At 43.5% G+C, this 27442-nt stretch overlaps 1 protein-coding gene and 1 non-coding gene across 2 annotated transcripts; both read right to left on the bottom strand.

Moving 5' to 3' along the window:
* Positions 1 to 264: 264 nt before the first annotated feature.
* Positions 265 to 3483, bottom strand: LOC119323760 (rho GTPase-activating protein 5-like). The gene is made up of 5 exons (XM_037597466.1): positions 2949 to 3483; positions 1893 to 2013; positions 1692 to 1811; positions 1110 to 1340; positions 265 to 1008 (listed from the first exon to the last, which is right to left on the bottom strand). Exons 1-5 carry the CDS (start codon positions 3350 to 3352, stop codon positions 460 to 462), a joined length of 1425 nt encoding a protein of 474 aa, XP_037453363.1. The 5' UTR covers positions 3353 to 3483; the 3' UTR covers positions 265 to 459.
* Positions 3484 to 17386: 13903 nt separating this feature from the next.
* On the bottom strand, positions 17387 to 17467 carry TRNAL-AAG. Its single transcript has one exon. It is a non-coding gene; the product is annotated as a tRNA-Leu (tRNA).
* Between the last annotated feature and the right edge of the window lie 9975 nt (positions 17468 to 27442).

Raw genomic sequence — 27442 nt, 5'->3', positions numbered from 1 at the left:
CTAATGGTGTATCACCCAGCCAAGTGTCCTCCCAGAAACGTGTATCATTGCCATCACCGACAATAAACTTTGTTCTATTAAAGAAGGTTGCCTTGACTCTCATAAACCCCTTACAAAACGGCGAATCAATAAGCTCGTGGAAGATGTAATGATGTTATGAGATCAATAAACCTAGCTATGATGGTTTTCCCTCAAAAAAGAAAAGTAGAAGTCCTTTTTAAACTCAGGCGACCTCTCTTGGCTCAAATAATAGATACATTCATCTTTTCAAACAACAGGATGCTGGTACGATATAATTGAACTATACTGTACAAGCCAAGAACTCCACATCAGCAGTTCAGTACTAGTACAATCAAATGGGCTTATAGCTTCTACAGACGAACTAGGAGAAATGGCGTATGAGTTAAGCGCTAGACAGCTGCAAAACTAGCGGAATCATCAATTACACATCCTACCATGTCATGCACAAGCTTGTCCTGCTTCATCGGACTTCTTCATGGACCTACTCAACTGAAACACTGGATGCCTGCAGAGTCTGCCTACCCCTTTCCTAAATTTGAATCTGTCAAACAAACCTTCCACATTGTCATTACTGAATTTATTTCCAGAACTGCTGTCATCTTGGCTACTACTAAAATCACTGTCCACAGGAGAAAATTCGTCATTGTATTTGTCATGGGCTGTACCGGTGTCATACTTCTTGGGTTCTCCGATACTGGCTTGCGCGTCTTGGTGAAGCGCTTGTTCTACGCTGAAGAGAAAGTGGTCAAGAGTAGCCCCACTAATCATGGGGCGTTCGACATTTTCCTGACTCGAACAATTTAAGGGGTTCTCCATATGATTTAATGCCTGAGGTGCATCTCTGTCACTCGGGGAACCAGAGCTGGACGTGAATCCCCTTGTTGCGGCAGCTGCCTCCTCCCTTTCTTTGACAGTCTTCAGGATCAATGTCTTCAAAAAATTCATCACTTGAACTGCATGTATCAAAGCAGTTAAGGGATCGGCCATCTGAAAGAGAGAGAGAATATATGATAAGGGGTAAGTCATATGGTTAGGCTGCGAATCCGAAAATACGTATATCGAGAATATTAATAAAGCTTCCTAATAACCTGGGTCATGTTTGGCGCGAAAACCATAGCAACGTTGCGAGCATTCATCTTGTTGTAGTTTTCATGCTCCACAACATCTGCCATCAGATTAATGGCCCAATCCAGTAATGCTGCTTCCACTGGAGGAACAATACTCGCAACACGAGAACACTCTTCTTCAGTGTTGCAATGCATCACTTGTTCTGGAGTCAACGAGTCTAATACTCCACTTGGAAGTTCTCGGAACCATGCCTACAAATCAGCAGCCATATTGATCATGAAATGTGAAGCAACTGATAAATAAAAGGGAAAAAATTAAAAAAAAAGGTCATTTCCCTATAGATTTCTTCGAAGTAAATTTATTCAAAGAAAGTTTATGCATTGTATCGCTGTGCATACTGATTCTTGACTACACCTGAACTCTCATATTGGAAGGCTCTCTACATTTTCAAATTACATAAAAAAATGATCCAGTTCAAGACAGTCAAAATCACAAAAAAAGAATGTTGTCCTTAGGCATGGAAGACCTACGTTCCATTTGAAAAAAAAATTGAAGGTAAACAAAGAAACGTTCGTAATGGTTAAACAAAATGTTCAGTGCACCTTTATAAGGCCTGCAAGACAATGCAAGTCAACTCCGTCTGGAACAACACCTCTATCTAGTTGCTCCCTGACATGCTGTTCCTGTCTATTGTTAGCATTTATTCTGAAGATCCCTTCAGCCTAGCAAAACAAGACAAATATTTTTTTTACTTGAGTATCACAAAATTATTTGAAAGCTTTTCTCATTATCCTTGGGTTTACCTGAAGGCCCCCAAGTAAATAGAGCTTCCTTTGCATGGTCAATAGTATTGTTGGTACACTGTTTCCTCTTTTATCAAACGAGCATTGCATGGACGTTGGTGAAACTCCAAATACACTTACACTGCAGAGAAATATATTTAGTAAACATAAACTGTGTTACAGTTCAATAGATATAACGCATGGTCCAATGTTCTAACAAACATTAACTTAACTGGAGGTTGAATGTGTTAAACTCATACTCCCTCCGTCCCAAAATAAGTGTCTCAATCTTAGTACGTACTCCCTCCGTTCCTAAATATTTGTCTTTTTGAAGATTTCAAATAGACTATCACATACAGATGTATATTGACATATTTTAGAGTTCAGATTCACTCATTTTGCAACGTATGTAGTCACTTATTGAAATCCCTAGAAAGACAAATATTTAGGAACGGAGGGAGTATAACTTTATAACTTAGTACAAAGTTAAGACACTTACTCTAGGACGGAGGGAGTATATATTTATTTGAACAAGGTGTTGAACTCATATAATTCCTCAAAAATTGAAAGGTATATACTACATCAGATACAACGGTAACAGGACAATGGAACTTGTAGGTGGTGAGTAAGGGCATCTCCAAGGTCGATCACCAAAACGCCTGCAAATGTCCGTTCCAGAGGTCTGGGCACTTTTAGCCATCCAACGGGGCTCACCAAATCAGTCCGGACCGGTCCGGGCGCCTCAAATCCCACAAACTGCCCTCAGACTGGGGGAGCCCCCATTGTCTCAACCACTGGGATAAAGCCAAGCCAATCTTAAGGCTCAACGGACTAACAGCTACTACTCCGTGCCCAGTTTTTCTTAGTTAGGTGGACCAATTAGCTGGGCATCACGTGACTTAACTAATTCAAACATGAGAAATGCAAACAACCTTCAAATTCAGCTTATAATTCACAAATGCAACGCCGCAAATTCTACAGGGATGGAATCCAAAGCACAGAGACCAGCCATGAAAATCATATGCAAATCTACGGAACGCAAGAGGCACAACGCAGGTGGCGGAGCGGCGGACTGACCTGGCGCTGGGCGCGGGGCGCGGCACCTCGGGCTCGAGGTCGGCCGGGAGGCCGAGGAAGCCGACGAAGCGGTCGAAGGTGACGTGCGAGACGTGGCGCACCTCCGTGGGCTGCCCTATCTGCATCCCCGCAGCCGCGGTGCCGGCGCCTTCCTCGGCGCGCACGCTGCTGCACAGCAGCAGCGACCTCCGCAGCGCCGCCGCCACCATATCCACCACGGAAACCCCTCCCCTCGCCGCCGGCAGTATCAGCGGCGACGCGACCGGCACCTCTTCCTCCCCCTCGTATGGCTCCTCCTCCTCCTCTTCCCCTTCCTCCTCCTCCTCCTCCTCCTCCTCCTCCTCGGTGTCAGAGCAGCAGGGGAGGGGGATTTGGCGGGCGAAGCGGATCCGGGACGGCACCATGCTCGAACTAAATAAGATGGCTGCCGAAGAGAGGAATCCCAACTCCCACGCGAGAAGCAAAGGGGATAGGATTGGAAGAGTGGGAGGTGGGAGAGGAGTGGGGCAGCGAGCGGCTCCGGCGTGGCGTTATGTTTAGCGGGGGACGACTGCCACGTTGGTTTGCTCAACCGCCCCTTGTACACTTCGTTCGCTCGCGTTTACCGTCGAGCTGCCAGCGCCGGCGTCATGTGATTTTCGGATCTTTCGGTTCAGTTGCCACGGCTCCTTGTTAGTTTCGCTTTTGAAAATTCAGTAGCGGGGGAAGTTGAGGATGCGTCGTGTTATTAGACCAAGCCCATTATGCGATCCCAAACGGACGTTGGTTTTGCCTGGATTCTGTCCGCTTGGTAGGGCAATAGGGTCGTGTCCGGGCAGTTTCTAGGATGCGGTGGCCATGCGCCCAACGCACGGACGTATCTGAGCCGCATCCTGTCCGCGTACATTTTTCTTTGCAAGTCCTTAACTTTTTTTCATCATTCATTTTTGGTATATGAAAATACATCATTACATTTTGACTAGTAAAAATTTAGAAGATATCCAACTTCCATAACTGCTCCCTTGAGTTGGGTTAGGGTCTTCTCGATGCACTCATTGTTGATCTGTGAAGGAGGTTCGATCTTGCATCCTTCTTTCTTCTTCGAGTCTAAAGAAGTCGATGTTGCTTCTGTTGGAAATATGCCATAGAGGCAATAATAAAATGGTTATTATTATATTTCCTTGTTCATGATAATTGTCTATTGTTCATGTTATAATTGTATTACCTGGAAACCGTAATACATGTGTGAATACATAGACCACAACATGTCCCTAGTGAGCCTCTAGTTGACTAGCTCGTTGATCACTAGATGGTTATGGTTTCCTGACCATGGACACTGAATGTCATTCATAACAGGATCACATCATTAGGAGAATGATGTGATGGACAAGACCCAATCCTAAGCATAGCACAAGATCGTGTAGTTGGTTTGCTAAAAGCTTTTCTGATGTCAAGTATCATTTCCTTAGACCATGAGATTGTGCAACTTCCGAATACCGTAGGAATGCTTTGGGTGTGCCAAACGTCACAACGTAACTGAGTGGCTATAAAGGTGCACTACGGGTATCTCTGAAAGTGTCTGTTGGGTTGGCACGAATTGAGACTGAGATTTGTCACTCCTTGTGACGGAGAGGTATCTCTAGGCCCACTCGGTAATGCATCATCATAATGAGCTTAATGTGACTAAGTAGTTAGTCACGGGATCATGCATTATGGAACGAGTAAAGTGACTTGCCGGTAACGAGATTGAACGAGGTATTGGGATACCGACGATCGAATCTCGGGCAAGTAACGTACCGATTGACAAAAGGAATTGTATACGGGATTGCTTGAATCCTTGACATCGTGGTTCATCCGATGAGATCATCGTGGAATATGTGAGAGCCAACATGGGTATCCAGATCCCGCTATTGATTATTGGCCAGAGAGCTGTCTCGGTCATGTCTGCATGATTCCCGAACCCGTAGGGTCTACACACTTAAGGTTCGGTGACACTAGAGTTGTTATGGGAATTAGTGTGTAGTTACCGAATGTTGTTCGGAGTCTCGGATGAGATCCCGGACGTCACGAGGAGTTCCGGAATGGTCCGGAGGTAAAGATTTATATATGGGAAGTCCTATTTTGGCCACCGAAAAATGTTCGGGATTTTTCGGTATTGTACTGGGAAGGTTCTAGAAGTTTCCGGAGTGGGGCCCACCTGCATGGGGGGCCCACATGAACGTGGGTAGTGGGGGCAAGGCCCCACACCCCTGGTCAAGGTGCACCAAGATCCCCCCTTAGAAGGAAATAAGATCATATGCCGAAAGGATAAGATGAAGATCCCTAAAAAGGGGGAATAACAATCAGTGGGTAAGAAAATGATGTGATTTCTTTTCTCCCACCTTTGCCAACGCCCAATGGACTTAGAGGGCAAGAAACCATCCCCCTCCACCCCTATATATAGTTGGGAGGCGCATGAGAGCTTCACCCCTTGCCCCTGGCGCAACCCTTCCCCTCTCCAACTCCACCTCCTCCTGAGTAGTGCTTGGCGAAGCCCTGCCGGGGAACTGCAAGCTCCACCACCACGCCGTCGTGTTGCCGGAGCTCTTCCTCAACTTCTTCTCTCCCCTTGCTAGATCAAGAAGGAGGAGACGTCCCCGGGTTGTACGTGTGTTGAACGTGGAGGTGCCATCCGTTCGGCGTTAGATCGGATCTTTCACGATTTGAATCGCCACGAGTACGACTCCCTCATCCGCGTTCTTGTAACGCTTCCGTTTTGCGATCTTCAAGGGTATGAAGATGCACTCCTCTCTCTCTCTCTCGTTGCTAGTCTCTCCATAGATTGATCTTGATGATGCGTAGAAAATTTTAAATTTTTGCTACGTTCCCCAACAATGGCAACATGAGCTAGGTCTATGCGTAGTTTCTATGCAGGAGTAAAATACAAGTTGTTGTGGGCGTCGATTTTGTCAATTTACTTGCCACTACTAGTCTTATCTTGATTCGGCGGCATCATGGGAAGAAGCTGCCCGGACCGACCTTACACGTACGCTTACGTGAGACAGGTTCCACCAACTGACATGCACTAGTTGCATAAGGTGGCTAGCGGGTGTCTGTCTCTCCCACTTTAGTCGGATCAGATACGATAAAAAGGGTCCTTATGAAGGGTAAATAGCAATTGGCATATCACGTTGTGGTTTGGCATAGGTAAGAAATGTTCTTGCTAGAAACCAATAACAGCCACATAAAAACTTGCAACAATAATCAGAGGACGTCTAACTTGTTTTTGCAGCATATGCCGTGTGATGTGATATGGCTAAGGATGTGATGAATGAAATATACGTGATGTATGAGATTGATCATGTTCTTGTAATAGGAATTACGACTTGCATGTCGATGAGTATGACAACCGGCATGAGCCATAGGAGTTGTCTTAATTTATTGTATGACCTGCGTGTCATTGAATAACGCCATGTAATTATTTTACTTTATTGCTAAACCGTTAGCCATGGTAGTAGAAGTAATAGTTGGCGAAACAACTTCATGAAGACACGATGATAGAGATCATGGTGTCAATGCCGGTGACGATGATGATCATGGCGCCCCAAAGATGGAGATCAAAAGGAGCAAAATGATATTGGCCATATCATGTCACTATTTGATTGCATGAGATGTTTATCATGTTTTTGCATCTTATTTGCTTAGAACAACGGTAGCATAAATAAGATGATCCCTCATAAAATTTCAAGAAAGTGTTCCCCCTAACTGTGCACCGTTGTGAAGGTTCGTTGTTTCGAAGCACCACGTGATGATTGGGTGTGATAGATTCTAACATTCGAATACAATGGGTGTAAGCCAGATTTACACAAGCAAAACACTTAGGTTGACTTGACGAGCCTAGCATGTACAGACATGGCCTCGGAACACAAGAGACCGAAAGGTCGAACATGAGTCGTATAGCAGATACGATCAATATGAAGATGTTCACCGATGATGACTAGTCCGTCTCACGTGATGATCGGACACGGCCTAGTTGACTCGGATCATGTATCACTTAGATGACTAGAGGGATGTCCATCTGAGTGGGAGTTCATTAAATTAGATGAACTTAATTATCATGAACATAGTCAAAAGGTCTTTGCAAATTATGTCGTAACTTGCGCTTTAGTTCTACTATTTTAGATATGTTCCTAGAGAAAATTTAGTTGAAAGTTGATAGTAGCAATTTTGCGGACTAGGTCCATAAACTGAGGATTGTCCTCATTGCTATGTAGAAGGCTTATGTCCTTAATGCACCGCTCAGTGTGCTGAACCTCGAACATCGTCTGTGGATGTTGCGAACATCTGACATACACGTTTTGATGACTACGTGATAGTTCAGCAATGTTAAACGGTTTAGAATTGAGGCGCCGAAGACGATTTTGAAACGTCGTGGAACATATGAGATGTTCAAAGGGCTGAAATTGGGATTTCAGGCTCATGCCCATGTCAAGAGGTATGAGACCTCTAACGAGTTTCTTAAGCCTGCAAACTAAGGAAGAAAAGCTCAATCGTTGAGCATGTGCTCAGATTGTCTGAGTATTACAATCACTTGAATCGAGTGGGACTTAATCTTCCTTAAGAGATAGTGATGGTTCTCCAAAGTCATTGCCACCAAGCTACTAGAGCTTCGTGATGAACTATAACATATCAGGGATAGATATGATGATCCTTGAGCTATTCGCGATGTTTGACACTACGAAAGTAGAAATCAAGAAGGAGCATCAATTGTTGATGGTTAGTGAAACCACTAGTTTCAAGAAGGGCAAGGACAAGAAGGGATACTTCATGAAACGACAAATCAGTTGCTGCTCTAGTGAAGAAACCCAAAGTTTGAACCCAAACCCGAGACTAAGTGCTTCTGTAATGAGGGGAACGGTCACTGAAGCAGAACTACCCTAGATACTTGGTAGATGAGAAGGCTGGCAAGGTCGACAGAAGTATATTGGATATACATTATATTAATGTGTACTTTACTAGTACTCCTAGTAGCACCAGGGTAATAGATACCGGTTCGGTTGCTAAGTGTTAGTAACTCAAAATAAAAGGCTACAGAATAAACAAAGACTAGCTGAAGGCGAGGTGACGATATGTGTTGGAAGTATTTCCAAGGTTGATGTTATCAAACATCGCACGCTCCCTCTACCATCGGGATTGGTGTTAAACCTAAATAATTGTTATTTGGTGTTTGCATTGAGCATAGACATGATTGGATTATGTTTATCGCAATACGTTGTTCATTTAAAGAGAACAATGATTACTCTGTTTATTTGAATAATACCTTCAATGGTCTTGCACCTAAAATGAATGGTTTATTGAATCTCGATCGTAGTGATACACATGTTCATGCCAAAAGATATAAGATAGTAATGATAGTACCACCTACTTGTGGCACTGTCATTTGAGTCATATTGGTATAAAACGCAGGAAGAAGCCCCATGTTGATGGATCTTTTGAACTCACTCGTTTTTTTTTGAAAAGTTTGAGACATTCGAACCATGTCTATTAGTATGTACGCATGAAGAAACTCCATGCAGATGGATCATTTGGACTCACTTGATTTTGAACCACTTGAGACATGCAAATCATACCTCATGGGCAAGATGACTGAAAAGCCTCATTTTCAGTAAGATGGAACAAGAAAGCAACTTGTTGGAAGTAATACATTTTGATGTGTGCAGTCCAATGAGTGCTGAGGCACGCAGTGGATATCATTATGTTCTTACTTCACAGATGATTTGAGTAGATGCTGAGTATATTTACTTGACGAAACACAAGTTTGAATTATTGAAAGGTTCAAGTAATTTCAGAGTGAAGTTGAAGATCATCGTGACAAGAGGATAAAATGTCTATGATATGATCATAGAGATGAGTATCTGAGTTATGAGTTTGGTATACAATTAAGACATTGTGGAAATTGTTTCACAACTAATACCGCCTGGAACACCATAGTGTGATGGTGTGTCCGAACATCATAGCTGCACCTTATTGGATATTGTGCATACCATGATGTCTCTTATCGAATTACCACTATCGTTTATGGGTTAGGCATTAGAGACAACCGCATTCACTTCAAATAGGGCACCACGTAATTCCGTTGAGATGATAGCGTATGAACTATGGTTTAGAGAAACCTAAGATGTCATTTCTTAAAAGTTTGGGGCTGCGAAGTTTATGTGGAAAAGTTTTAGCCTAATAAGCTCAAACCCAATGCGGATAAGTGCATCTTCATAGGACACCCAAAACAGTTGGGTATACCTCCTATTTCAGATCCGGAAGCAAAAGTGATTGTTTCTAGAAACGGGTCCTTTCTCGAGGAAAAGTTTCTCTTGAAAGAATTGAGTGGGAGGATGGTGGAGACTTGATGAGGTTATTGAACCATCACTTCAACCAATCTGTAGAAGGGCACAAGAAGTTGTTCCTGGGCGCCTACACCAGTTGAAGTGGAAGCTGATGATAGTGATCATGAAACTTCGGATCAAGTCACTACCAAACCTCGTAGGTCGACAAGGACGCCTACTGCTTCGGAGTGGTACGGCAATCCTGTCTTGGAGGTCATGTTGCTAGACACAGTGAACCTACGAGCTGTGGAGAAGCGATGGTGGGCCCGAATTCCAACAAATGGCTCGAGGCCATAAAATCCGAGAGAGGATCCATGTATAAAACAAAGTGTAGACTTTGGAAGAACTACTTGATGGTCATAAGGCTGTTGGGTACAGATGGATTTTAAAAGGGAAGATGGACAATGATGGTAAGTGTCACCATTAAGGAAGCTTGACTTGTCGCTAAGATATTTTCCGACAAGTTCAAGGAGTTGACTACAATGAGACTTTCTCACTCGTAGCGATGCTAAGAGTCTGTTGAAATTATATTAGCAGTTCTTGCATTATTTATGAAATCTTGCAGATGGAATGTCAAAACATTGTTTCCTCAATGATTTTCTTGAGGAAAGGTTGTATGTGATACAACCAGAAAGTTTTTGTCAATCCTAAAAGATGCTAACAAGTATGCAAAGCTCTAGCAATCCTTTAAGGACTGGAGTAAGCATCTCGGAGTTAAAATATACGCTTTGATGAGATGATCAAAGATTTTGGGTTTATACAAAGTTTATGAGAAACTTGTATTTCCAAAGAAGTGAGTGGGAGCACTATAGCATTTCTGATGAGTATATGTTGTTGACATATTGTTGATCGAAAATGATGTAGAATTTCTAGAAAGCATATAGGGTTATTTGAGAAGTGTTTTTCAATGGAAAACCTGGATTAAGCTACTTGAACATTGAGCATCAAGATCTATAAGGATAGATCAAAATCGCTTGATAGTACTTTCAAATGAGTACGCACCGTGACAAGATTTTGAAGGAGTTCAAAATAGATCGGCAAAGAAGGAGTTCATGGCTATGTTATAAGGTGTGAGTATTGAGTAAGACTCAAGACCTCACCACGACAGAAGAGAGAGAAAGGACGAAGGTCGTCCCCTATGCTTTAGACGTAGGCTCCACAGTATGCTATGCTGTGTACCGCACCTAAAGTGTGCCTTGCCATGAGTCAGTCAAGGGATACAAGTGTGATCCAGGAATGGATCACAGGACAACGGTCAAGGTTATTCTTAGTAACTAGTGGACTAAGGAATTTTCTCGATTATGGAGGTGGTAAAAGAGTTCGTCGTAAAGGGTTACGCCGATGCAAACTTTGACACTAATCTGGATGACTCTGAGTAGTAGACCGGATTCGTATAGTAGAGCAGTTATGTGGAATAGTTCCAAATAGCGCGTGGTAGCTGCATCTAGGAGATGACATAAAGACTTGTAAAGCACACACGGATCTGAAAGATTCAGACCCGTTGACTAATAACCTCTCTCACAAGCGAGATATGATCAAACCCAATGGGTGTTGGATTCATTACAATCACATAGTGATGTGAACTAGATTATTGACTCTAGTGCAAGTGGGAGACTGTTGGAAATATGCCCTAGAGGCAATAATAAAATGGTTATTATTATATTTCCTTGTTCATGATAATTGTCTATTGTTCATGCTATAATTGTATTACCTGGAAACCGTAATACATGTGTGAATACATAGGCCACAACATGTCCCTAGTGAGCCTCTAGTTGACTAGCTCATTGATCACTAGATGGTTATGGTTTCCTGACCATGGACATTGGATGTCATTGATAACAGGATCACATCATTAGGAGAATGATGTGATGGACAAGACCCAATCCTAAGCATAGTACAAGATCGTGTAGTTCGTTTGCTAAAAGCTTTTCTAATGTCAAGTATCATTTCCTTAGATCATGAGATTGTGCAACTCCCGGATACCGTAGGAATGCTTTGGGTGTGCCAAATGTCACAACGTAACTGGGTGGCTATAAAGGTGCACTATGGGTATCTCCGAAAGTGTCTGTTGGGTTGGTACGAATTGAGACTGAGATTTGTCACTCCGTGTGACGGAGAGGTATCTCTGGGCCCACTCGGTAATACATCATCATAATGAGCTCAATGTGACTAAGTAGTTAGTCACGGGATCGTGCATTACGGAATGAGTAAAGTGACTTGCCGGTAACGAGATTGAACGAGGTATTGGGATACCGACGATCGAATCTCGGACAAGTAACGTACCGATTGACAAAGGGAATTGTATATGGGATTGCTTGAATCCTTGACATTGTGGTTCATCCGATGAGATCATGGTGGAACATGTGGGAGCCAACATGGGTATCCAGATCCCGCTGTTGGTTATTGGCCAGAGAGCTGTCTCGGTCATGTCTGCATGATTCCCGAACCCGTAGGGTCTACACACTTAAGGTTCGGTGACGCTAGAGTTGTTATGGGAATTAGTGTGCAATTACCGAATGTTGTTTGGAGTCTCGGATAAGATCCCGGACGTCACGAGGAGTTCCGGAATGGTCCGGAGATAAAGATTTATATATGAGAAGTCCTATTTTGGCCACCGGAAAATGTTCGGGATTTTTCGGTATTGTACCGGAAAGGTTCTAGAAGGTTCCAGAGTGGGGCCCACCTGCATGGGGGGTAACCCACATGAACGTGGGTAGTGGGGGCAAGGCCCCACACCCCTGGTCAAGGCTCACCAAGATCCCCCTTAGAAGGAATAAGATCATATCCCGGAAGGATAAGATCAAGATCCCTAAAAAGGAGGGATAACAATCAGTGGGGAAGGAAATGATGGGATTTCTTTCCTCCCACCTTTGCCAATGCCACAATGGACTTGGAGGGCAAGAAACCATCCCCATCCACCCCTATATATAGTGGGGAGGCACATGGGAGCTTCACCCCTTGCCCCTGGCGCAGCCCTCCCCCTCTCCAACTCCACCTCCTCCTGAGTAGTGCTTGGCGAAGCCCTGCCGAAGAACTGCAAGCTCCACCACCATGCCGCCGTGTTGCCGGAGCTCTCCCTCAACTTCTCCTCTCCCCTTGCTGGATCAAGAAGGAGGAGACGTCCCCGGGCTGTACGTGTGTTGAACGCGGAGGCGCCATCCGTTCGGTGTTACATCAGATCTTCCGCGATTTGAATCGCCGCGAGTACGACTCCCTCATCCGTGTTCTTGTAAAGCTTCCGTTTCGCGATCTTCAAGGGTATGAAGATGCACTCCTCTCTCTCTCGTTGCTAGTCTCTCCATAGATTGATCTTGGTGATGCGTAGAAAATTTTGAATTTCTGCTACGTTCCCCAACAGCTTCCTCACACCTAGTCTCGTGTCTAGCCTCTAATCTAACAACAAGTGCACTTGTCTCATCTACAGCCTCTATGCTAGCTAAAAGTGCACGAACATGTACTAAATTTCGCTCTATCAATATATCGATGTACTCTTCTTCCCAATACCAAAACTTGCATCCATGCTACATAATAAAATTTGAAGTTAGCACAACTAGTCAAATCTAGAGCACAAATCGAAGCTAAAAAGAGCACATACCCCATCGTTTAAGTACTTGATGAACACCCATCCGGGATGTTCCGGCATTGTAGACACGCGGCGCACGAACATCCTTGGGCAATGGTCGCACTTAATGAGTGGCAACGGTGCGCCGACGAGCTTTTGGCAAGCACCGAGCTCGGCCGACCGCCATTCGTGTATCTGCCGGCGGACCACCGACGATGCAGATCCGAGCGGCTAGAGGAGGAGCCACTGCCTGCATGTGGCCTTGCGGCCCTGCTAGGGCCTTCCGGCGAGGTGCCTGGCCAGTCCATGGCGCGGCCCGGCCTCCCACAGCCGGGCGAGCTCAAGACCGACCGGATCCGCCCCAAATCCGGTCGGCGGGTGCGCAAACCAGGTGGCCGTGGTTGGGTAGCTCGGCGGCGCCGAGGGGAAGGGGCTGGGCAAGCGCGCGTCCGAACTGCACGGCTGCAATGGCAGCGGAGGCGGCGGCGGCGGCGAGGGAAAGAGTGAGAAGAGTGGAGAAGAGTGGAGGGGGTGCGGCCGGAGGAAGGGAGGGGGCGGATAGAAAAAGGTCCGTCCTGTGCCACCGACGGGCGGGCCAGGGAAGGACACGCGCAGACGGCCCGCGCGTCCGCGTGGTGTCCGTTTCACCCCAAAAACGGCGTAAACTTGGGCCGGGGATGGGTCGAAAGCGGACACAAAACGGACAAAAGTCTGTTTGCTTTCTGCGCTGGGCCGTCTGGCTCGTTCGTTTTACCCCAAACGGACGCGCGTGGACAAGATAGGGTTGCGCGATGGAGTTGGCCTCGTAGTCGTTTTGCAGTGGGAGAACTGAGTACTGACTGTTGGGTAGGATACCAGCTACAAGTTGATCAACTAACATGCTTTTAGTCCGTTGTCCCAGGACAGTTCTTTGGCTTAATTGTGTGCATTTGGTGTTGTAGTTGTCTACCTGAAAAAGATGAACCACTGGGAAAGGGACAGCCCGTCATACTCGGCTCTCCATTTCCGTGAGACCGGAGAGGGCAGATGCACCTTTCTGCGTGCACGTGCATGTACGATGATTTGTCATCGAACGGTAGGTCGTGGGTTGTCCGTCGTGACATGACCAGCCGCGAGGACGAGATACTACTTGGATTCAGAACACGTTAGATTCCGCAACCCTGTCCTTCACGTGGGGCTAGTGCCGTCAGCCTTTGTTCTTGTCGCGAGCGCCTCTTGAAATATGTTCTCCTACACATCTGTACAGTGCGGGCATGGTGGATTGGAGTTTCCCCAAGAGGAAATATCTGGTACTCCCACACCTAGGATGCTCCCGGTGCTTCAATACTCGGTAACACATTTTTAAATGTTTGAAAAATTTTGAAAAAAATCCAGCACATTGACACGACATCAAAGTATGTTATCAAAAAATTCAAAACAAAGCCTGAGAAACATAAATGACAAATTCGACAGTAAATAATACACAACATAAGTTGGGCTTTAAATTAGGCCCATTATCACATTCATGTCCATTTTGTCATTTTTGTATGTCGAGCAATGTTCCGAATTTTATTTGATTTTTTTTACAACATACATTAATGTTATGTCAATGTGCTGGATTTTTGTCAGAATTTTTTGAACAATTTAAAATGCGCTACCGAGTTTGGAGCACCGGGAGCACCCTAGGGATAGGAGTACCAGATATTTCCCTGTTTCCCCAATAGGTCTCAGGTCCCACTGCACCCGAATTGGATTTTTTAGAAACCTTAAAGAGTAAAAAAATCCAGAAACTTTTTGAAATTACCATGAACTAAGATACCATGAACAATATTCATAGTACGCTGAACAATATTCGTAGTAAGATAGTTTATGCTTGTCTTGTGAGTGTATCATAGGTTAGCTATGTTGATGGAGGTCATCGTCATGCGAACCATTTGTGTTTTGTATGGTTCACGCCGTTTGTAATAATAATACAAGAGCACACTCTATTTATACGTATGCCACATTAAAAATAGTCATTGAATTGCCTATATGCTAGCTATGGATTGTCTATATTGTTGTAATTTTTCTTTGCAAAATGGTCGTTCAATTGCCAACCAATGTAAAATAATTGCTTTGTGGTCAATTAGCATATAAACATATTCGTTTAGGCCCCAGGGCATGATAAACAATTCACAATCAAATCAAGACTTCCGTAGTTGTCTCATCCAAACAACTTTCAACTTTCCCATAGTTCTCTGCTCACATCAACTTTTTCACATCTCACAATTGACAACAACTTTTTCAGAATCCACAACCCAACCAAACACACCCTTAGTATCCAAGCCATATTTGGTTTGTAGTCTAAGGTTGCCACGTCTAGTCTTAGCATGCCACAAAATCTTAGAGCAACTCTAACATAGTCACCATAACTTCGATTACCATTCGTCGTATGGAGTATGTTTCATATGGATACGAAGACTGCCGAGGCGACGCGCAAACACAGAGTAGTCATATGCGGTCTCCATATCTTTTATTTTTAGTTTTTTTGTCACATCCAATTAAAAATCCACACACACAATTTCAGGTATTTAAAACTAATCAGAGATAAAATTGCCTTACGAAGTGGTTACATAGGGTAGAAAAGTCGATTGGCAACTTTGTTTTACTAAACCGATGACTTTTTACGGCTTAGGAGAAGCACTAGTTGCTCCCCACCATGTCGATGTTGAATGCAATGCATGGGGCACATGCACATACGATGCGTCACCTCGTCGTCTAGGCAAGGCGGTGTGACAGTCGATGACCTCGCCTTCGTCCCGTTCCTGCCCTTCGTCGTCGAGGTCGGGAAGACACAATATGTCACGACCTGTATCGGTCAAGGATGCCATATCCATGTCAATCTTGCGCCATCGGTTGCACTCCCTCTCCTACACCATGTATGTCTGCTTCTCATCATAATGGACCAGACGACGTGTTCCCTCTTGGCCGGCAACGCCTTCCCGATGGCGGTATGCTCGAAAATTTCGCCAGGGTGAACGATAGAGGCGAAGGCCTCATAGTGCAATCCCAATTATCCAACACCACTGATAGCAATTTCTCAAGTGGATGGTTTATGAATCATGTTCCTAGGAATTGTAAATAATTGTCTCGATGAATTCATATTCAAATGGATAAAAAGAAGAAGCGAATGTATATCCGATAGAAAAGGAAAAGATTTTTTTTGTGGGGGAAAAGGAAAAGATATTGACGAGAGTAGGTTTACGAATCATGTTCCTGATTTTTTGTAAAAATATTGCATCGGTGAATTCATATTCAAGGGAATACAAAAAATAAGTGAATGCATATCTGAGAGAAAAGAAAAATATGTTTTAACCAAAGTGGGATTTGAACCCTCATAGTGCTATCCCAATTATCCAACACCGCTGGTAACAATGTCTCAAGTGGATGGTTTATGAATCATGTTCCCGAGATTTGTAAATAATTGCATCGGTGAGTTCATATTCAAATGAATAAAAAGAAGTGAATGTATTTCCGACACAAAAGGAAAAGATATTGACCAGAGTAGATTTACGAATCAAGTTCCTGATACATTGTAAAATATTGCATCGATGAATTCATATTCAAGGGAATAAAAAAAGTGAATTTATATCCGACAGAAAAGGAAAAGATATTGACCCGAGTAGATTTACGAAACAAGTTCCTGATACTTTGCAAAATATTGCATCGGTGAATTTTCATATTCAAGGGAATAAAAAAACAAGTGAGTGCATATCCAAGAGAAAAGGAAAATATTCAAGGAAAAGATATTGAGCAGAGTAGATTTACTAATCAAGTTCCTGATACTTTGTAAAATATTGCATCGATGAAATCATATTCAAGGGAATAAAAAAAACAAGTGAACGTATATCCGACAAAAAAGGAAAAGATATTGATCAGAGTAGATTTATGAATCAAGTTCTTGATAGTTTGTAAAATATTGCATCGGTGAATTTTCATATTCAAGGGAATAAAAAAAAGCTGAATTCATATTCAAGGGAATAAAAAAACAAGTGAATGCATGTCCGACAGAAAAGGAAATGATATTGACCAGAGTAGATTTACGAATCAAGTTCTTGATACTTTGTAAAATATTGCATCGGTGAATTTTCATATTCAAGGGAGAAAAAGCAAATGAATGCATATCCGAGAGAAAAGAAAAATATTCCCTCAAAAAAGAATTTGACCAGAGTGGGATTTGAACCCACGCCCTTTCGGGCCAGAGCCTTAGGCCCAGTTCTTTTGCAGGATTCTCCCAGAATCTACCCCTCCCTAGTTTCTCCTAGAATCTTTGACCTCCATTGGTTTTACAATCCTAACTAATTAGACCATAACTAAATAACATTGCAAAACAAATGGGGCTCAAAGATTCTGGAAAAATTTGTGTAGGGGTCAGATTCTGAAAGAATCTGCCAAAGAACTGGACTTTAATCTGGCGCCTTAGACCAACTCGGCCATCTGATTTTTTTGCCTCAAAATGTGTACTAGGCATTGAAGTACTTGTCGTTGAACTACTCGAGAGCAAAATGCAAAAATAATAATGACCAGAGTGGGATTCGAACCCACACCCTTTCGGACAAGAGCCTTAATCTGGCGCCTTAGACCAACTCGGCCATCTGATCATTTTTATATAAATTGGACACCAGTGCTATTTAAACGTTGGATTAATGCGCAAAAACTTTTGCCGTACAAGCGAGCTGGCTCTGGCCAACATTTAGATTCTCCCTTAACTAGCATCTACCTGCGCTTACGCCTCTTCTCCCGATGTTGCTATCTTCGCTGTGTCATTGCTTCCTCTGCTCTCGCGATATTTGAGCTTGCGACCGCAAGAGGACTGCTTGCTCCGCTTGCAAGAACAGGACTGCAACACCGCCTTTTGATGTTTGCCGACGACGCAATGGTCTTTCTCAAGACAAACGAGCGGGATTTGAACACATGTGCAACACTTGTCAATCTATTTGGAGAGGCATCGGGTTTTCGTGTCAACCTTGCCAAGAGTGCAGCCTACCCGATACGATGCTCTGTCAAGGCCATGGAAACAGTGGAGCGAACACTTGGCTGCCCGAGCGGTGCTTTTCCGTGCAAATACCTGGGATTACCGCTCACACTGAGGAAACAATCCCATTTGCAGCTGTCAAGTCTTGTGGATCAGCTCACGACAGCGTTGCCAAAGTGGAAAGCAACAAAGATGCCAAAGAGTGGAAGAATGCTCCTAGTACAATCTATGCTGTGTGTGGTCCCGCTTCACGCGATGAGGCGAACTCGTCGGGCTGCATCTGTGCAGTCGCCTGGGAAACCGTGTGCGCCCCCAAGTGGGCAGGCGGGCTAGGCATCCCTAACCTGCGATGGATGAACAACACTGTGCAAGCAATGTGGCCTTGGCTACAACGACCAGACACATCGCGACCATGGGCGGAATTTGACATCGCTGTGCCGCAAGCTTCAAGGCAAATCTTCAACGCGTCTGCTCGCTGGATCCTAGGAGATGGAAATGCAGCACTCTTTTGGGAGGATAGATGGCTTGAAGAATATCGGATCGGGGAGATTGCACCCTTGACCTATGGGCGAGTCAGGAAGAAAATAAGAGGGACTTGCACCGTATCCCAAGCACTACAGAATGACCGCTGGGTTGCTCAAGTAAGCCCGGAGGTATCAGCCGAATCACTGCTTGAGTACCTACAGCTGTGGAACATGATCCAAAGAGTCAAGCTTGATCCAGCGCAAAGCGATAACATCACTTGGTCATGGGAAGCAAGTGGATGCTACTCAGCGAGGTCAGCTTATGTAGCCAAGTTCTGGGGCAGACAAATCGTCCCCACGGCAGAATTCACTTGGAAATCTAAGGCACCGGCACCCTGTCGCTTCTTCACATGGCTCGCAATTCAGAATAGATGTTGGACATCCGATCGCTTGGCAAGACGGGGACTCGGCCATCAAGACTGTTGCCCAACGTGCAACCAAGCTGAAGAGAGCATAACCACATCCTACTTTAGTGTGTCCTGGCACGGGAAGTATGGACCGCGATCTGCCACCCCTTAGGCAAGCCAGAGTGGGTACCTACCACGAATGACAACCTCATCGCATGGTGTCAAGACAAGGGAGGAAGAGGACAATCCGGGAAGGATGCGAATGCAATCATCATTCTAGGTCTATGGCAACTATGGAAACACCGCAACTCGACTGTCTTCGATGGGGCTGCACCTTTAAAAAACCGAGTTATACAAGCCGTCGTCCGGGAGAGCCGCGTATGGAAACAAGGGGCATACTACGAGGAGACATGAACGTGTTCTTTGCGGAAGTGGAGAAGTGGGCAGCAGGGAGTAGATAGTCATAAGAGAGAAAGGTGGAGGTGGGGCTAGTGTTCAGTGTACATATGTAATCTGTAACACTAACGTGGACGGGCTCTTTACCCCGATTCCTTCTTCACAATATAGTACGCACACTCGTGCGTATTCGAGAAAAAAAATTATGCTAGCCATCGATCTGCCCTTCAGCACTGACCTATGACATCAACATGTACTAAATCTATGACAATTAATTTTGATCCGAGAAAGTATTATTTTCTTTTTTTATTTTTTTGCGGGAAATTATTTGTATTACTCGCGTAGCCGAGCTACCAGCAGAAAGTGTTACTTTTACAGAGAGACATTTTTTCCTTGATAGCCAAGCATCGCCAACATGCTAGTTTTTGCTACATCGACTAAAAAGAAATTGGTTGCTCGGTAATGGAAAACGCAGAAAGTCGATACTACAAACAAACTCCTAAGCACAGACTGCTTATCCTTTTTTTTTGGCGGGGAACAGACTGCTTATCCTTGGTGCACACGATTCATTCTTCAACGACTGATCGTTCTACTCTTGGTCCAGTAGTTTCTGTTATTAAAATTGCAGCTAGTGCCTTTAATTTGGTGATCTTCAAACACATCCATTGTTGAGAGGCAGTAACTGAACTTAGGTACAGACAAACCCATCTTAAAAAAATGCATTTTGAACGTGTTTTAGAATGTCAGAAATGACTAAACAAAATTTTACACATACATCTTCGTAGAATATGTGCGCGAAAGTTTTTACAAATAAATGTCTTTTTATTTTGCCTCTACAGAAAAGGCAAACATCAGTGCTTCTAAATAGCGTTTCACGACACATTTTGTTGTCTTTTTGCACATGCCAAAAAAAGTTGTTTTTGGCGAAACTTTTTGGGTGCACATAAAACACAGAAATGTATGCATGCAACTTTTTTTTTCCAGATTTTTTGCCATCGAAGCGGTCTCACATGTACCTGCATTCATACATATATTTTTCCTTGTCATTTGAATATTGTTGCTCATTTGTTAGCTACAGCTTGTATGTATTCATGTTTTCTATTCTTTTGTCCTGGATTGCATATGGGAAACTCTTGGTAGTCTTCACTACTATTAAATAATCAAACAAAAACTTTCTTACGTGCACCCCAGAATTAACCCCACAACACCGCACAAAACAATCAACACCGCATGATTAGGCCCACAAATATCAATCTAAGAGTCATCCTTGATCTAATAGCTCTATGATGTGAACTTAGCAATTAACAATGACTGACCGTACTACACCATCCTATAAGCCTTCCCTCAAACAACCTATCCCAGGTCCCCTGCAATCACGCACCCGCATCCGCAACCCCTCCTCCAAACACGCAAGGCACGCAGGAAAAAGGAAACTGAACCGTTCCGCACAGACTGCCCCATCTCCGGCGCCCTTGACGGGTGTCTCTTCTGCCCAACCATTCCTTTGGTGCCCTGCTCCACTCTCAATGGGCTAGCGCCGGCCAAAGGTTGTGCTTCAGCTAGAGCGGTTGCCCAGGCGCAGGCGAGCGATGCGGTCAACACGGGGCGACGGCGGTAGCTCGATCCAAGGAACAGTGATGTCCAATACGTGCACTCCAATGGGGCTGGTGAAAGCACAAGTGCTCCCTGGGTGATTTTGGTAATTAATGTCAACATATCTCTTGTTGGATTAATACTTTTATCTAGTATATTTCAGATAAGTCCAACAGGGGAGTGGCATGGACAAGAGGATGTGAAACCCCTTCAAGATGCTAAGGACAAAGGATTGGCTCAAGCTCAAAGCTCAGGACTCTACATTTTCTATTTTAGTGATCCAAGATCACACTGACTCCATAGGAAAGTCAATACTATTAAAAGGGGATGAGGTGTTGTTTAATGACTTGCTTGCTCAAAGTGCTTACTGATATGCTCCAAGCCCTCAACCACTTTCTCATATCCACATATGTCTCAAACCAAAAGTCAAACTCGGCCCCACCGATTTGATCCATCCGGCGCCACCGAGTTCTCTTGACATAGCCACTGCCAGAAACCCTAATCAATTCGGTCTCACCGATGGGGTCTCGGTCTCACCGAGATGGGCTTGCAAACTCTCCGTTGCCTATCGCAATAATTTCGGTCTCACTGAGATATGCAATCGCTCCCACCGAGTTTGCTTGACCAACTCTCTGTTTCACTTATTACCAAAATCGGTCCCACCGAGTTTGTGTAATCGGTCAAACCGAGATGAGGTTTTACCCTAACGCTAGCACATCGGTCCTACCAAGTTGATCATATCGGTCCCACCGAAATGCCTAATGGTCACATTTTGAACTGACTTGGTCTGACCGAGTTTGGTAAATTATGTGTAATGGTTAGATTTTTTGTGGAGGCTAAATATACCGCTCCACCCTCTCTTCATTCATGGAGAAAGCCATCAAAACATGCGTACACTTCCAGCATTCATTTTCTGAGAGAGAACCACCTACTCATGTGTTGAGGCCAAGATATTCCATTCCAACCATATGAATCTTGATCTCTAGCCTTCCCCAAGTTGCTTTCCACCCAAATCATCTTTCCACCAAATCCAATCCTATGAGAGAGAGTTGAGTGTTGGGGAGACTATCATTTGAAGCACAAGAGCAAGGAGTTCATCATCAACACACCATCTATTACCTTTTGGAGAGTGGTGTCTCATAGATTGGTTAGGTGTCACTTGGGAGCCTCCGTCAAGATTGTGGAGTTGAACCAAGGAGTTTGTAAGGCAAGGAGATCGCCTACTTCATGAAGATCTACCCTAGTGAGGCAAGTCCTTCGTGGGCTATGCCCATGGTGGGATAGACAAGGTTCCTTTTTCGTGGACCCTTCGTGGGTGGAGCCCTTCATGGACTCGCGCAGCCGTTACCCTTCGTGGGTTGAAGTCTCCATCAACGTGGATGTACCATAGCACCACCTATCGGAACCACGCCAAAAATCTCCGTGTCTCCAATTGCGTTTGCACACTCCAATCCCATCCCTTTACTTTCTTGCAAGTTGCATGCTTTACTTTCCGCTGCTCGTATACTCTTTGCATGCTTGCTTGATATGTATTGTCAATGTTTAAACTTGTGCCTAAACTCCACCTCAACTTGAAAAACTTAAAAATTGCTACTTTTCTTTGTTGAGAGTCTATTCACCCCCCCTCTAGACACCTATTCTTGATCCTTTCAATTGGTATTAGAGCTTTGGTCTCCATTGCTTTGGTTTAATCACCATTGGAGGAAGATGGGTGAGTCTACGTTGGGGAGTCTTAGACATAGAGTGCCTATACTTATGGAGAGTACTTTCATGAGTGGAAAAATGAGGTGCTTGAGATTCTCAATGAATATCATTTGAGCAAGTACATTACCAACCCTTGTGCTTGCCTTGTTGATCCTTTGCATCCCACTCCCAATGAGGATCTTGACATGATTCGCAATCTTAGAACTATCAATCTTATCATTAGAGGATTGCCTAGAAATTTGATTTGTCACTTGCCTACTCTTGATTGTGCTTATACTATATGGATATTTCTTGAGGAAAGATTTCCAAATTGTTTCTTGCAAAATCTAGATGAGATTCTTCATAAGTCAATTGCCTTGAATAAAATGAGTACTGGTGATTCCTAAGTTTGATGATTGTCTGTTTGAGCTTCGTGACCTTATGCGTGCCAAAGGAGATGTTGGAATCATTAGCAATATCATCTCCGAAGCCATTAGATTTCATAAATATGATTATTGTCATGATCATTTATCTAATGAATCACTCTCTCTAGGAATTGATCCATCACATGACGACGTTGAACATGGATACTATGATGAGGATGATGATAGTGACTGTGATCTTGATGATGCAATGAGACACTTTGGCCTTATGGCTAATCTTCACGGCTACATGGCTGGAGGAAAGGAATGGGTCCTTGATAGTGGATGTACCAATCACATGACCGGAGAAAAAGATATGTTTCGTGAGCTTGCTGAAAACGACGACCCTCGAAAGTATGTCACTTCTATTGATAACTCGGCCTCGGTAAGGTGGCCATCTCACATGATAGCTCCATACAAAATGTTATGCTCGTTGAATCTCTTGGCTATAATTTACTTTTTGTATCTAGACTTGCTGATTTCGGTTTCAATGTTCTATTTACTAAAGTAGATTGCCAAGTGTTTCGAAGAGATAATCATAAAATGGTCTTTACCGGCATACGTAGAGGTGATCTATACATTGTTGACTTCACTAAAAAGGCTCAACCTAGAACTTTCTTAATTGCTAAATCTTCCAAAGGCCGGTTGTGGCATAGATGGTTAGGTCATGTGGGCATGCGAAACCTTGACAAGCTTATTAAAGGTGATCATATTCTTGGTGTTAAAGATGTCATATTTGATAAGGATAGACTTTGCAGCGCTTGCTAAGCAGGAAAACAGGTTGGAGGAAGCCACCCCGTGAAGAATATCATGACCACGAGAAGACCGCTCGAGCTACTTCATATGGATCTCTTTGGTCCCAATGCCTACAAAAGTCTCGGTGGAAACTCTTTTGGTCTAGTTATAGTCGATGATTTTTCAAGATTTACGTGGGTGTTCTTTCTTGATGATAAATCGCAGGTCCAAAAGATCTTCAAGAACTTCGCTAGGAAGGCCCAAAATCAATTTGAAGTGAAGATCAAGAAAGTTCGCAGCGACAACGGAATGGAATTTAAGAAAGCAAATGTGGATTCCTTCCTTGACGAAGAAGGGATTCACATGAGTTCTCGGCTATGTACACACCTCAACAAAATGGAGTTGTTGAGAGGAAGAACCGGAGCTCATCGAAATGGCGAGAACGATGCTTGATGAATACAAGACGCCAAAACACTTTTGGGCGGAAGCGGTTGAGACAGCTTGTCATGCAACAAATCGCTTGTATCTTCACAAGCTACTCAGCAAGACGGCATACGAGCTCCTCACCGGTAACAAACCCCAAGTTGGATACTTTTGAGTATTTGGCTCAAAGTGCTACATTCTTGATAAGCATCGTCGTTCTAAATTTGCTCCCAAATCTCATGAAGGTTTCCTACTTGGTTATGGCTCAAACTCTCACACTTACCGTGTCTACAACAATTTCACCTGAGAGGTTGAAGAGGCGGTAGATGTGAAGTTTATGAATCTAACGGCTCGCAAGTAGAGCAATTGCCAATTGATGTAGGAGAGAAAGACTCTTCGGAAGCAATCCAAGACTTGTCTATTGGCAAGATCCGTCCAACGGAGGTGAAGGAGAGTACCTCGTCCGTCCAAGTGGAAGCTTCTACCTCACGACAAGGTGAACCAAGAGTTGATATGGAAGCATCGACAAGTGGGACATACCAAGATGAAGAAAACAAGGAAGTACACCAAGATGAACCTCCTTCTCCACCACGACAAGAGAACGACAACGTCAACAATGAAGAAGGCCAAGAAGAAGAACGAGATGATGAAGAAGATGTTCCACCCCGACCAAAACAAAAGATCTCACGAGTTCGAGCAAGAGTCGCCAGAGACCATCCCGTCGAGCAAATCTACAATGATATCCAAACCGGGCGAATCACTCACTCTAAAACTCGTTTGGCTAATTTTTGTGAATATTATTCATTCATCTCTAGCATTGAACCCATGAAGGTTGAAGAAGCATCGGAAGATCCAGATTGGATAAATTCCATACATGAAGAGCTACACAACTTTGTGAGAAACCAAGTGTGGACATTGGTCGAGAAGCCCGACAACAATCACAACATCATCGGTACCAAATGGGTGTTTCGCAAGCAAGATGGAGATGGACAAGTAGTTCGCAACAAAGCACGTCTCGTCGCCCAAGGCTACACTCAAGTCGAAGGTATGGACTATGGTGAGACATATGCCCCCGTTGCTAGACTTGAGTCCATTCGCATATTACTTGCCTATGCTAATCACCATGATATCACCTTGTACCAAATGGACATTAAATGTGCTTTTCTAAATGGTGAAATTGAGGAGGAAGGTTATGTTAAACAACCTCCCGGCTTTATTAATCCTAAGATACCAAACCATGTTTACAAACTTCACAAAGCTCTTTATGGTCTCAAACAAGCTCCTAGAGCGTGGTATAAATGCTTGACCAAGTTCCTTATTGAAAAAGGCTTTGAGATCGGAAAAGTTGATTCTTCTCTCTTCACTAAAAGGGTTAATGGAGAATTATTTGTGTGCCAAATTTATGTTGATGATATCATATTTGGTTCAACTAACCCTCATTTTAGTGAGAAGTTTGGGAAGCTTATGTCGGAGAAGTTTGAGATGTCTATGATGAGTGAACCCAAGTTCTTTCTTCGTTTGCAAATCAAGCAAACTAAGGAGGGAACCTTTATCTCTCAAACAAAGTATACTAAGGAATTATTCAAGAAGTTCAATATGCAAGAATGCAAAGGTATGAATACCCCCATGCCTACTAGTGGACATCTTGACTTGAATAAAGATGGTGAACCCGTTGATCAAAAAGTTTACCGCTCTATGATTGGTTCATTGTTATATCTATGTGCCTCCCATCCCGATATTATGCTAAGTGTGTGCATGTGTGCACGATATCAAGCGGCTCCTAAAGAATGTCATTTTAAGGCTGTGAAAAGGAGAGTGAGATACTTAATACATACACCAAATTTTGGCATTTGGTATCCAAAGAGGTCTTCTTTTGATCTTGTTGGCTACTCCGATTTGGACTATGCCGGAGACAAGGTTGATAGAAAGTCCACTTCGGGTACTTGTCAATTTCTTGGTAGATCTCTTGTGTCTTGGTCCTCCAAGAAACAAAACTCGGTATCCTTATCCACCGCCGAAGCGGAATATATTGCCGCTGGTTCATGTTGTGCTCAATTACTTTGGATGACCCAAACTCTTAAAGATTATGGGATATATGTGAAACATGTTCCATTGCTTTGTGACAATCAAAGTGCTATTAAGATTGCTCACAATCCCATGCAACATTCTCAAACTAAGCATATTGAAGTTCGTCATCATTTCATTCGAGATCACGTTGCTAAAGTAAACATTAATCTTAAGCATGTTCGTATCGATAAGCAATTGGCAGATATATTCACCAAACCGCTTGATGAGAAAGTATTTTGCCGATTGAGAGGTGAATTGAACATCATTGATGCTTCAAACTTGGAGTAGGAACTCCATTTGGATACATGCAAGGCATGAGCCTATGACTAATCCTTGATATTTCTCTTATGATGATAATCATATGTCTTGGATATATTTGCACCCTTGCATGTTATCTAACCCTTGTAGGCACTTGGATGAATCTAAATCTATGAGATTGCATCTCACTCACATATTGAGCAATCTCTACATCACCAAGTCTCTACAATACGGTGGTTGAAGACAAGGAAGCATGAAACCCTTCAAACATATCCTTTGACAATTTATATATATCAAATTTCTTTTGGTATCACATTTCATGATTGACACTTTGGATACAAAAGTGCTCCTCCTTGCAAAACTAATCCATGTAGGTAGATGAACTCCAATTACAAGTGGTGCTCCCAATGAACTACATCAACCTTGAGCATCCCACACAAGTTCAACTACATGATCAAGATCAACACCACCACCCAAGGTATGTTATTCCATCTTAGAGAAGCTTTACCCCAAGTCATGGGTCAAAGAAGCTCAACAAGACGTGAGTACATCAAAATGCTTAAACAAAAAATGGCAACCCCATTTTGAGCTTAAATGATGAGTATGACCTATGATCAAGTGTCTTCACTTGACTCCTAAGTCAATATACTCTAACATAGGTGACTTTCTCGCCAACCAATTCTAGATGAAGTTCTCTAGTGTTTCTCTGTGCTCGTGCATTTGTCTCATGCATATTTGTTTCCCTTTTCAAAAAAAACTTCATCTAGATTTATTTCCTTTTTATTTTTGTTCTGCATTCCCTGCATCCTATTCATCACAAATCCTTTAGTTAATTCCTTGCAAATCCTTGTGAGATCTTATTTGCTTAGTGAGCTGAGGTGACAAGTGCTTTATCTCTGTAATGAAGTCGGACACACCGGTTTGTTTCTTTCGGTCAAATCGAATCACCTCGGTGCCACCGAAGACAACAAGTCGGTGCTATTGATTTCAAATGCTGAGGAGATACTTTGTCACTTACATCCTGCACATTTTTGTTCCAGCTCCACTCGATGATTCTTATCCTCTACCGGCACCTTATTTTTCCCTGCTACTTTGCTATGTGACTCAAGGACCAAACCTATTTTGACTCACACTCCAGAAGACCCTTCTTGGA

This window comes from Triticum dicoccoides, chromosome 6B (genome assembly GCF_002162155.2).
Source record: "Triticum dicoccoides isolate Atlit2015 ecotype Zavitan chromosome 6B, WEW_v2.0, whole genome shotgun sequence".
NCBI classification, from domain to species: Eukaryota; Viridiplantae; Streptophyta; class Magnoliopsida; order Poales; family Poaceae; genus Triticum; species Triticum dicoccoides.
The sequence above is the reverse complement of the archived record's forward strand: the minus strand, read 5'-3'. Positions and strand labels throughout refer to the sequence as shown.